Source organism: Peromyscus eremicus, chromosome 8a (genome assembly GCF_949786415.1).
Source record: "Peromyscus eremicus chromosome 8a, PerEre_H2_v1, whole genome shotgun sequence".
Taxonomy (NCBI): Eukaryota; Metazoa; Chordata; class Mammalia; order Rodentia; family Cricetidae; genus Peromyscus; species Peromyscus eremicus.
The window spans coordinates 56,500,091-56,512,376 of NC_081423.1; the positions used below are offsets into that span (position 1 = coordinate 56,500,091).

General features: G+C 51.4%; 1 protein-coding gene across 4 annotated transcripts in view; it reads left to right on the forward strand.

The window, feature by feature from the left end:
* The window catches only part of Atp2a3 (ATPase sarcoplasmic/endoplasmic reticulum Ca2+ transporting 3), a 31,132-nt gene extending 20,524 nt beyond the window's left edge, over positions 1 to 10,608 (forward strand). For 2 of the 4 annotated variants that reach the window (XM_059271139.1, XM_059271141.1), the window contains 7 exons: positions 247 to 449; positions 1,066 to 1,151; positions 5,093 to 5,226; positions 5,627 to 5,744; positions 6,189 to 6,306; positions 6,671 to 6,743; positions 9,385 to 10,608. In XM_059271139.1, coding sequence (XP_059127122.1) covers positions 247 to 449; positions 1,066 to 1,151; positions 5,093 to 5,226; positions 5,627 to 5,744; positions 6,189 to 6,306; positions 6,671 to 6,743; positions 9,385 to 9,448 — 796 coding nt within the window. In that variant the 3' untranslated portion in view covers positions 9,449 to 10,608. The remainder of the gene's footprint in view (positions 1 to 246; positions 450 to 1,065; positions 1,152 to 5,092; positions 5,227 to 5,626; positions 5,745 to 6,188; positions 6,307 to 6,670; positions 6,744 to 9,384) is intronic. The other 2 variants (XM_059271140.1, XM_059271142.1) reach the window with 2 other exon arrangements.
* Positions 10,609 to 12,286: the final 1,678 nt, after the last annotated feature.

Here is a 12,286-nt window from a genome sequence, read left to right on the forward strand (position 1 = left end):
TTATGTGATTGTGTGACAGGTGTCAGGTGTTTGCACATGTCTGATGCTTTGGCATGTGGTATGTGTGCACACACCCAACTGTCCTTGTTATACCTAAAGGACAGATGTACCCAGTATACTCACATCACTCTTGGGCTGCAGAGGAAGCTGTGGAGGGCCCCTCCTCCAGCCTGGGGTGAGAGGTGGAGCTGGACCCTCTGCTGGTGGCTGGCCTGCTCAGGCTAGAGCCCATGACTCTGGTTTTAGTATCTTCCTCACAGCAATTCTGGGCCTGCCCGAAGCCCTGATCCCTGTGCAACTGCTCTGGGTGAACCTGGTGACAGATGGCCTCCCTGCCACAGCACTTGGCTTCAACCCACCAGATCTGGATATCATGGAGAAGCTGCCTCGGAACCCCCGTGAGGCTCTCATCAGTGGCTGGCTTTTTTTCCGGTATTTGGCTATTGGAGGTAAGCAGGGCTCCTGCCCTCAGGAGCATCCTAGGTTTGCGGACTGCAGACAGTGCCACCCAACCAGCTTCTGCTAACAGATTCTGTGGGCTCGTGTGACTGAAAAGACTAGGCACAGGGTATGGCTGGTCTATCACTCTGCCGATTCCCTTCAGATAGGGTCTCTCACTAACCTGGAGCTTGCCTTTTGGTGGTGGGGGGAGGTGCTGGATAGACTGGCCAGCAAACTCCAGTGATCCTCCTGTCTGTCTCCCTACAAACCCCATGTGCTGGGATTGCAGGCATACACAGCCACATCCAGCCTTTACTTGGGTGATCCAAGTTCAGATCTTCATGCTTATGTCCACTGAGTCATCTCCACAGCCCAGGGAGATTTGGGGTTTATTTTTATAAAAATCTCAGGCCTGTTTTTATTAGTGCAAATTTAGACCAGTCACTGTGCCTAAGAGTGTGGCAGATGAGGTTGCCACTCAGGGGCGCCATTGGCACAGAGTAAATGTTAGTAGGCCATGGCTTATGGAGGGAGGGGAAAACTCAAGGGATGGTTGGGAAGGGGACAGGGATGGCTAAGAACCTCAGCTGCTGCCTGCAATGTCTCCTCTTCCTCTGCCAACAGTGTATGTAGGCCTGGCTACGGTGGCTGCCGCCACCTGGTGGTTCCTGTATGATGCTGAGGGACCTCAAGTCACCTTCTATCAGCTGGTGAGCAAGTAGAAGCCAGGCAGGTGGGCTTATAGATTACGTGGTTGAGGGAGTTCCAGAGAGAGACTCAGCCTTAGTGGCTGGCCTGCAGCTGTCCTTTCCCATCTCCAGGTGTGAATACCATCCTCCAGGGAGGTAGCTTGGTTGGCCCTGGAAGCCCACAGGGGCTAGTACAGCCCCCAGCTCAAGGAAACACTACACAGCACAGTGTGGAACAACCTTAGCTTAGTTCAACTCTGGAAACAAGCCAGACATGTCTCAGCTGCTGTCTGTCCTTCTGGCCCTTAGCTTCAAGCAAATATCACAGAACAGTGGACAAGGGTAGCTGAGGGAGGTGGGGCCCTTCCTTGATGGATGCCACCTGCATTATTGGAGAGGAGGTAGCCCCAGGGCCATGTTCTGGCACTCAGCAGCTCTCAAGCCCAGAGACCATCTCTTCCGGTTCACCACAATACAGAGCATAGCCCAGTCTCCTTCGAAGGCTAATATCCCTCCCTCCCTTCCTGTCCTCAGCCAGGGATCATCCTTGATCACCTCAGCACCTCTAGCTCCCATGATAGCTTTGGAATAGAGCATGAGACTGTGCCTCCACCCATCCCTGTGTCTACATCCATCCTTTAGACCAGCGGTTCTTAACCTTCCTAATGCTATAACCCCTTAATACCATTCTTCGAGTTGTGGTGACCCCCAACCATAAAATTATTTTTGTTGCCACTTTATAACTTTAATTTTGCTACTGTTATGAGTCATAATGTAACTATCTGATGTGCAGATGGTCTTAGGTGGCCCCTTTGGAAGAGTTGTTCGACCCAGGGGTCATGACCTGCAGGTTGAGAACCACTATTTTAGGCCAAGGATCCCAGCTCTCCAGGGATTTCCTTCCTCTCTTCTGAGATCCCACCCCATAAATGCTGTTTACCTCCTCTGCAGTTTTCATAGGTCCCCTGCAAACCATAAGGCCACACCATGCCTCCTTCCACACTGATCTCTCTCCTCTATTTCATCTCAGATACACTGTCTGCCTGGTCACTCAAGCCGAGACCTAGGAGTCACATTAGACATCTCCTTAAACCTAGTCAGCCTGATGTGATGTCTTCTTCTCAACTCTCCTTAGGTCATTCCTTTTCTCATTCAGCCACCAGACACTCACTGTGGCCTGGGCACAAATTACTGAGGCTATGGGATTGATGGTCAGGGGGTCTCTATAAAGAACTGACAGTCTGGGGGAGGGGCCGTGGAAACGGGGAATCCTATTCAGGGTGGGAAGTGCTTTAGTGGGAGGTTTAGGTGGAACTTTAGGCTAGAGTCACTGGTGTCTCCCTCCATGTGTTTCTCTCTCCCTCTCCCTCTCCCTCTCCCTCTCCCTCTCCCTCTCCCTCTCCCTCTCCCCTCTCCCTAGTACATGTGCACATGTATGTAGAGGCCAGAGGTTGACATTGGGTGTCTTCCCTGATTACTCTCAACCCTATTTTTTTGAGACAAGGTCTCTCACTGAACCTGGAGCTCACAGATACATAGATTCAGCTAAGTTAGCCGGCCACTGAGCTCCAGGAGTCTGCCTGTCTCCTGCCATCTTTTTAGCCTCAAGTTGTCAAATTTCAAGAGAGGGATCCTTGAGGAAGCTCCTGAAAGAGAACACTCTGATTCATGACTTTTTAAAAAGTGTTTGTTTGTTTTATATTTTTTGGGGGGTGGGGTGGGTGAGGGTTGGTTTTTTGTGACAGGGTTTCTCTATGTAGCCCTGGCAGTCCTGGAACTCGATCTGTAGACCAGGCTGGCCTCTAACTCACAGAGATCTGCCTCCTCTACCTCCCGAGTGCTGGGATTAAAGGTGTGCTCCACCACTGGCATTGTTTGTTTTTAATTTTATGTGTAGAAGTGTTTTGGTTGCTTGTGTGTCTATCTGTATACCACATATGTCCCTGGTGCCTGCAAAGGCCAGAAGAGGGAGTCAGTTACAGTTGTAAACTACCATGTGGATGCTAGGAATCGAATCTAGGGTCTCTGAAGAGCAGCAAGTGCTCTTAGCCACCAAGATATCCCTCCAGCCCCCTGTTTCATGACTTCCTAAACTTTTTCTATTTGCAGCCCATTCTCACCCAAGAAATTTTTATATGACCTCAATTATATAGGTATTAAAATACACACACAAGTCAATTACTTATTAATAATATATCATAAGGAATATATTTTAAAACAATTCTACCAGCTGGGACCTTAATCCCAGCACCCAGGAGGCAGAGGCAGGTAGATTCCTGTGAGTTCAAGGCTAGTCTAGTCTACATAGCAAGGTGTAGGCCAGACAGAGATACATAGTGAGACCCTGTCTCAAAACAAAAACAAAAACGGGCTGGAGAGATGGCTCAGCAGTTAAGAACACTGATTGCTCTTGCAGAGGCCTGGGTCAGAGTCTCAGCGAACGTGTAACAGCTCACAACAGTCTGTAACTCCAGTTCCAGGGGATCTGATGGCCTCTGAGGGATCAGGCACTCACGGTGCACAGACATGCATGCAGGCAAAACACCCACAGACATAAAATTATACATATATTTAAAAATCAGAACCAGCAACAAAACCCATGTCTTTGGTATCCATATCATTTCACCATTAAAGAGGAAAGTGAAGTGCACACTAATGAGCTGGAGGCGCTCACTTTCTCTGCTTTTATATGGTCTAGGACCCAGAACCAGGAATTGCTGTTGCCTGGTTTCAGGCTGGGGCTCCCCATATTAATTAACATAATCAAGTCAGTGCCCCACAGACATATCCACAAGCCAACCTGGTCTACAGACTCCCTCAAGGTGATTCTAAGTTTCGTCAAGTTGACAGTTAAAATTAACAACCACACCCATACTCATGTGACCCCATAAAGGGTCCAACTCAGTTTCCAAAGCTGGGCTTGCATAGCTCAGTTGGTAGATTGTTTACCTAACGTGTATGACACTCTGGGTTGACAGCACTCTGTAAACTGAGTGTGGGAGACACATGCATGTGATCTCAGCTTTTAGGAGGGATCTAAGCAAGCCATAGTTGTCAATAGTTTTTCTCCTGTGTGACAGCAGAGGCTCATGCACAGTAAAATTGTGTTTACTGCTAGGTCAGACCATCTGTCCCTAGACAGACCTCTCTTGGAGGATTTATCTCTACGGTACAATGCCTATTACTAAGCCCTGACCTTAAAGACCTTCAGATTTGGAGGAGACTTCTAAGAATGGAGTTATTCTTGTGGGAGTGTGGGAGACCCAGGTGGACTAACAGTTGTGAATGGTTGCACTTATCCCCGTGATGTGGGAGAGGACAGGTTGGTCCTCCCAGACATCCTCAGTTTGGCATTTTGCTGCAGGAGACCCTGAGCAAGGCCAGTGAGCAGAAAGAAAGCTCCCTGGAATGGAGAGGGGCGGGCTTTCTTATGGTGCTGACAGTTTGCTAATTACAGAGGAAGTGTGTGTTAGGACTGAGCCCTGGCAATTCATTCTCTATGTCATAAGCAGGGAGCAGGGAGCAGGGAGTGAGGTAGGAATGGAACCTTGCGTAATGACGTTGAAAAGGGCACACGTGGGTTTTGTCTACTTCTGAGGTCAGTTCTCTTTAAGCATAATTGTGTTGGATCGATCTTGATGTGCATTTGTGTATTTATGAGGTCTCTTTTGATCACCCCCCCCCAACACTTGCACTTCAGAGACCCAGGAGGCTCAGCCTGGGCCTTTCCCCAACCCCTTGGCTTCCCAGTGCCTTCCCCAGACTAATGCCAGCTACTCCTGTGATCCACACCTAACCACCCCACGATGGTCACAATTTGATCCATCCCTGGAGTGATGTCTGTCTTACTAGTGCTTACTAGTCATCCCCAGTTGTGTCCAAAGTTGGGGCAAGGATTCCCTTTCCTCTGTCCAGCACCTCAGTAACAACTGTCCTCCTGGGCCCTATCATCTTGTCCTCAGAGGAACTTCCTGAAGTGCTCTGAAGACAACCCACTCTTTGCTGGTATCGACTGTGAGGTCTTTGAGTCCCGCTTCCCCACAACCATGGCCTTATCTGTGCTTGTGACCATTGAAATGTGCAACGCCCTCAACAGGTGAGCTGGGCAAAGGGGTCCTGGGCAGGGATTAAGGGTCAGAGGAGTCCAAGACAGACTGGGGTCTAAGGTCAAAAGGGACCAGGATTGAGATCCAAGTAGATTGAAGATTGAGGTCTACGGATCATAGAGGCCCATAATGGGTTCTGAGAGTCGGTGGGGCCAGAATTGGGATCCAGGAGAGAAAGGCCTGGCGTATGATGAAATGGAGGTCCAGGACTGAATCTGAGGGACAGAGAAAGCGGACTCAAGCCCTGAGATGGGCCTCTAGGGTGAATGGGGTGTACAGAAGAAATATCCACGCTGGCTCTACAACCTAGGTAGAGAGGTGGTTGCTGAGGTGGGTGGGACCACCACGGCCTGACAACCTGTCCTGAGTGAATCCCTGTGCCTTTGGTAGCGTCTCAGAGAACCAGTCACTGCTGCGCATGCCACCCTGGCTGAACCCTTGGCTGCTGGGGGCTGTGGTCATGTCCATGGCCTTACACTTCCTCATTCTTCTGGTGCCTCCCCTGCCTGTGAGTCGCTCCCAAGCCTCCTCCTCCTCCCTTAGTTTCTTGGGTTACAGACATTGAGCAGTCCTCGGACACTAGGGGTCCCAACTGAGTGCTGGGCCTTCCTAGGCCTCTCTAATGGAAGCCACCTGAAGCACAAGAGAGACAGCAGAGAGATGTGGCTAGCTAGATGACAACTAGCCATCATCCCCCAGATAGATCCCCACCTTCAGGGGGCAGAAAAGGTGGAGCCCTCTCACTGAAGGTACTGCCTGGGCCTGAGCGTTAGGCAGGGCCTAGGAAGGATTGGGTGGGCAGAGGAGAGCACTTTATCTTGGGGAAACCTAGTGGGTAAGGTGTGGCAGGAGGGCTTCCAAGGACATGCCCATGAAGAGCCCATTGGAGTTCAGGTGGGTGACATAGATACGCGGCTGGCAGCCTGTAACCAGGTCTCCCTGCCCCCACCAGCTCATTTTCCAGGTGACCCCACTGAGTGGCCGGCAGTGGGGGGTGGTGCTCCAGATGTCTCTGCCCGTCATCTTGCTGGACGAGGCCCTCAAGTATCTGTCCAGGAATCACATGGATGGTAAGTGAGAGGCCCAGCCCCTTCCACATCCTCACCAGCTCTCTCCAGCCTGCCTCTGCTCCCCCACCCCCACCCCATGCTACAGTGGATGCAAGGTGCATGGGAGGAGAGCTGTTTTTGGATCATGAAATGAAGGACATACAGGGTCCTGGTGGCTATAATCCAAGGTGTTGCTGGGAGGTGTCTCGCACTGGGCCTATTGGGAACACTGCTCAGGGCCACGCTGCCTCACTCTCCTCACTTGCTGTAAATCCCCCACTCCACCCCCACCCCCACCACCTTACACACACATAATGTGGAGAAGATGCTGTTGTAGTCCTGGCCTTGATCTCTGACCTGCCTGTACTGGCCTGTCTTTATCCAGGTATTCTCAGGACAATTGTGCAGGCCTGGAGTAGGCAGCCACCGACCACTTCCAGGACCCCATACCACACCGGGTTGGCTTCTTGGGGTCACCTTATGGGTGGGAACAAGGGGAGGGTCTGTCTTCATCCAGGAGTGATGGACAGTATCAGGGCTGGGTGCAGAGAAGAAAGCTAGACTGCTGTGGAGAGGTTGGGCCCAGCAACCAGCTAAGACTTACTTTGGGCAGCTGGGACTTTGGGGGCCACTTCTAGCTGGAATGTGACCCCCTGATCCAGGAAATAGTGGAAGCTATAAATAAATCCCGTGCCTGTCATTCCATAAAGGTCCCTATACCCCCATGCTAACCAAATCGACTGGGTACTGAAAACAATTGTCTTTTTAAAAGGGGCTCAATGAGCTGTTCCTCCTTCTCTGGAGAAGCTGGCCTCTCAGAGGTCTGTACAAGGAATGGCTGCACTCAAAGAGCCCATGAGTGGGGCTGAGGGCAGCTGGACTAGGCCGTTCTGCCCCTCCATATATGGTTCTTTCGGGCTCACCCTGGGTGGACCTGGGAGAGGCCTCGAAGAAATAGGTATGATACTAGAATGTCAGAATTCCAGCTCTGTCTATGCAGGGGTGGCACACTCATTTAATCCCAGCATCCCCATACCACATGTGCCAGGTAGACCACATCAGCTAGACATTGTGGCAGCTGTCTGTATTCATGTATACCAGACTGAACCAGAGCATCACTTGAACAAGAGTTCAAGACCCATTTGGGCAGTGTAATGAAAGCTTGTCTCTTCTCTAAAATATTTACATAATGTTTTATCTTGGTTTTCTCTGAAAGATTCTAAAGGGAGGCAGATCTCTGAGTTTGAGGCCAATCTCGCCTACAGAGTGTGTTCTAGGACAGCCAGGACTACACAGAGAAACCTATTTCAAAAATAACCAAAAAGAAAGGAAAAAAGAAAGGAAGGAAGGAAGGAAAGGAAGGAAGGAAGGAAGGAAGGAAGGAAGGAAGGAAGGAAGGAAGGAAGAAAAAAAAGAAAGAAAGAAAGAAAGAAAGAAAGAAAGAAAGAAAGAAAGAAAGAAAGAAAGAAACCCATCTGTGGCCAGACAGCACAGGAGAGTCTCCAGGAAACCCCTCCCTCCACACTCAGCCCCAACCACACAAACTCACTTGTGAAGCCTGCCCCCTAGACACATGAGCATCTGGAGGCTGTTTTGTCTTGAGAGACAACTCTCATCCCTGGTGACCACAGCAGCCAAGGAGTTCAGCATGTTTTCTTGAGGAAATTTAAAAATGAAAAATTTCTCCCCATGGCTAAAATTTCTCATTCCCTTGGGGGAAACCCTGTGTCTGGGATACAATTCCACACTGGATTCCTGGGCCTAATGGAGGAGGGGGGTTAGATGAGGGAGATTAGAGAACTGCCCAGTTGGAGCTAAGGGAAACTGCTAGAAGATTCTAGATGAGATTCCATAGACAGAGTAGAATCTGGCAGGGTAGAGGCTGAGGTGTCTGTGATGGAGCTGGTACCCGGAGTATGAAAGGGAGCCCAGAGGATGCGGAAAGCTTGGAATGCCAAGACAAAGTCCTGGCTATTCTCAGGGAGTGGGGACCACAAAAGGTGTGTAAGGATCTGGGAGGGCTCTGACAACTAGAAACATACTGAAGTGATTCTAGAATAGAAGCAAAATGGATGCTAAGGTGGCCTGAGGAAGAAACCAAATCCTGACCCAGAGTGAACGGGCCCCAAGCCACACCTTTACCAACCTTCTTGACCCGGAATGGTGACCACCATGGTCTCAGAGAAGTTTGATTTGAAAGGGAGTGACCACAGGTCTTCGGGAGGGACCTGGGCTGGGCACCTGTGGCTGCCCCTGGGGACTCATGTGCTTGCTGGAAGTCCAGACGGCTCTGCCTTGAGCCGGCAGGCGGCCACAATCCCTTGGGCCTCCTAAAGCCGGACAGGGCGGGGGTGAGAGAGGGGACCCTTTACGTTCCCAAGCCAGCTGAGTGGCCTTTTAGGGAAGTTTTACTGAGGCTGGACTCTTGTGGTTTCTCTGTGATTTACGAGGATGTGTCCTGGGGAGAATTGTGGATGTAGGGTCAGCCCTGGGACTGGGGGGTCCTCTCTCCCCACCCTTGGCACTGTTCAGGTGTGACTGAGGGGCTGTCAGGAAGCCCATAGGCTGGGATGGAGAAGCTGAGAAGGAATGGATCTGGGAGAGTCCAAGGCGGATCCAGAATTCTAAGTGGAGCCACGGAAAGGATGATGGGGCCAGATTGGGGGATTTGTATGATGCCAACAACAGAAGGAGGTAGTTAAGCCAGACAGACTGGAGTGGGGCCTCTGTCCTTGTATGGGCTGCAAAGGTAAAGGTCAGCTTGAGCGTGTTCAGTTGAAATCAGACCACGTGGGATAGGGAGGAGGCAGGGAGGATCCCCTGCTTATGAACCTAACAGTGATAGGGGCATTTTCCAAAGAAATATGAGCGTTTTCTGTGGGAGTATTGGGGGACACACAGAGAGCAGCCCGATTCCTGGGGCTAGGACTCAGTGAGGCTAGGGATGGGCCAGGTATGGAAGGTCCCAGGCCATGGAAAGTGGGGGCTGGCCCTGGAGAAATGAAGGGTAAGAGGACAAATGAAAGGGGAGCTGAAAAGAGCAGCCTACATATCTCACACTTCGTCTTAATATGATTTCTCATTTTTTTTTTCCTCCAGAAAAAAAGGACCCGAAGTAAGTCCTGGGATCCGAGAGGAGTCTCCGGTATGGCCGTCAGACTGACAGTGTCCAAGCATTCATCCCCGTTCCCACCCCTGCCAACCACACTCAGCCACGTGTCTACTGGACCCTGTCGGACATAACAAGAGTGACCACCTCTAGGCCCAATCCCAGGTTCCTGTCTCCATTTCCATACCTCCCTGCAGCTCTGGCCCAGAAGTTGAGCCCAGGAGGGGCGGCTAAGAAGCCGGAGCTGGCTGCAGGGCCACCACATATTCCCCCACAGCTCTACAACCTTTTCCCTGCTTGGAGGCTGGACGTTTTGCTCACTTGGTAACTAGTGCCTCTGCCCTGATGGAGGACTCACGGGCCTTCTTACGGACTCTGACCTCTTGCTTAGTTTGAGTCTGGAGCCTGATCAGCTGTGGGAAAGAGGACTCAGAAGGGACCATCTGGGCCCAGCTGTGACCACAAGGAGGGGCAGCCCCTTCCACTTGGCTCTGCCTCCACCAAGTCCACTTCTGAGAGCGGGAGCCTGTGTCTGTTTATATATGTGCCGGCCCTAGGGGGTTGAGGGATCACAGACAGATAGGAACCCAAGAAGCAGGAGGAAGGGCTGGACCAGGACTCCCTTTCCCAGGAGGCAGCCTGGGCTAGCTGACGGGGCTCAGGCCTATTCCCACTTCTCGGCTCACTGCCTCGGCTCAGGTTGGCTCGGGGTGACCTGGTCTGTAAAGCAGAGGCCAGCTTGACTGTCCATGTCCCTGGTGCCTGAGACTCCAGACATCCCTAGGTCCGTGTCAGCTTGTCCTGCTACCCATGGTGGGAGGCCATGTCACTTGCTGCCGGGCTGGGTGATTCTGAATCACCTGAACTGCTGGTGTTACTCTTCGCCTTTCTTTCCTCCCACCATCCATCTTTGAGTCAAAGAGGCATCACTAGGATGGATGCTCCATGAGGGACTGCCTACCCCTACCTCCCCACTGAAAGAAAGCATCTCATGGGGATCTATCAGATGAACTGGTTTGGGTGTTACTTGGTTTTATTTTTTTTTTCTGTTGTTGTTGTTGTTCCTCTTCTTCACACTGCTGTTGCCCCTTTGACAAAAACTAGCTAGGTGTCCCAGAAACCAGAGCAAGTGTCTGTCTGCGTGACTTAGCTCTTCCTTGAGTGTGTACAATGTGATTATTTTATATGTAAATCAAGATTCACATCACTGTCCTGACCCCACCCCCCCACCCCCGTAACAAAAGCCCCCTCAGCCTGCCTTGCAGACAGATGAATTCCATGTTTGGCAGCCTACTCTCCTGCGCATCCTCCCTTCCCTCTGGCGGGTTCTAGAGGGGCCTTAGAGAGAAACAGAGTTGGAGGGATGGTTTGGCAGGAGCAGAGCCCTGTGCCCACCTGCTGACGTGCTTTCTGGTAGAGGAATAAAGATGTGTGTCTGGGGGATTGGCGCTGTCAGCATCTTGTCTGAACTGTGGCCTCCTATCTCTGTGGCTACCAGGGGCCCATCCACCCAGAACCAGCAAAGTCAAAGTCTGGGATCCCCACGTTGCCAGAGTCCATCTCTTACTCGAAGATGGGGCTTTGAGAAACACTCAGTTGGAATCACAAGACCAGAACCACACCCCAGTAGCAGAAGTGGGGCGAGCCTGAGCCTTAATGGGCAGCCTGCTTACTGCTCTACCGGTTGGCAGTTTAAGAACAGCGCTCAACAGTTTAATCGCATGTTTTATGAATAACATGTCACCTCAGAGGAAAAGGAGCTGGAGGTGGGATGAGACAGAGCTGGGCCTGGAGCCTGCATTTCAGGAGCCCTTGTACCTCAGAATCCCTGGCAAATGTGGGCTCTGGTAATGCTGTGTGTTACTCTCCCTGGGCTTTCTTGCTTGTTATGTTTTTATCCTCTTGGGCCCCCAGCAGTCTATCCCACCTCAAAGGTTTCTACCCTTTCCCCAGAATTTCCCTCAACTCCCACCACCCCAAGAGGATCTCTATAATGGTGCCTAATATGAACCAGCCTCTGCAAGTGGTCCTGGGAGGCAGCTGTAGGAAGGAACTAACCATGTCTCCAAAGAGAAGGCTCACCATGAAAGTTTAGCATCTATCCTCTATCTAGCTGTCCTGGGATGGAGACCTGGATACCCGGGCCCTGTTGTACAGGGAAGGAGGCAGGACTGACTACATCATTTGCAGAGCCCATTGCAAGGTGAAAACCAGGGGCCCCCAAATTACTTACTGAACTGGGCTGGACTCCAGCCAGCAGGAACAAAACAAATAAAAGCCCAGGGTACTACTGGGATGGGAATAGAAGCCAGTGGTAGAGCGGTTTGAGGCCCTAGGGTTGGGGGGAAGGAAGAAACCCAGAATTCCAGTGCCGAGTGCAGGGATTTTCTGCATGTGGGCTGGTGCAGTTATCTAAGTCACACATCTGTGACGCTAGCTGTGACAGAGGAGATAGGTCACACCCTGAGGAGCTCCCAAGGATTTATTTTCCCAGCAGAATGGTTAGAATTATTCTTGGCCACACAGACCTCTGTAAGGCCTCTCAAATATAAAATCCTGCACTCCTAGGGTCTTAAAGGAGCCCCATGACAGGGGCAGGCCGAGGGCTGGGGTTCCAGCTAACAAATGAGGAAGCCACGGGAGGGCCTATCTGGCTTTCATCATGGTGACAGGATGTGGAAATGAGATAGCCTAAGCCCTAAGGGTACTTTCAGAAGAGGTGTGTGGCTCCGGAGTCCCTAGCAATCTCTGGAGCATGGTAGCCTGGTCCATTTTGCCTCCACCCCCACCAGGGCCTGCCCAAATCCATCTCTGTCCAGCACGCAGCATGGAGTCTACAACCCAAGGCTGGGCAGCCAAGGTAAACAGAGAGGTTTCCTCACCTCACCCAGG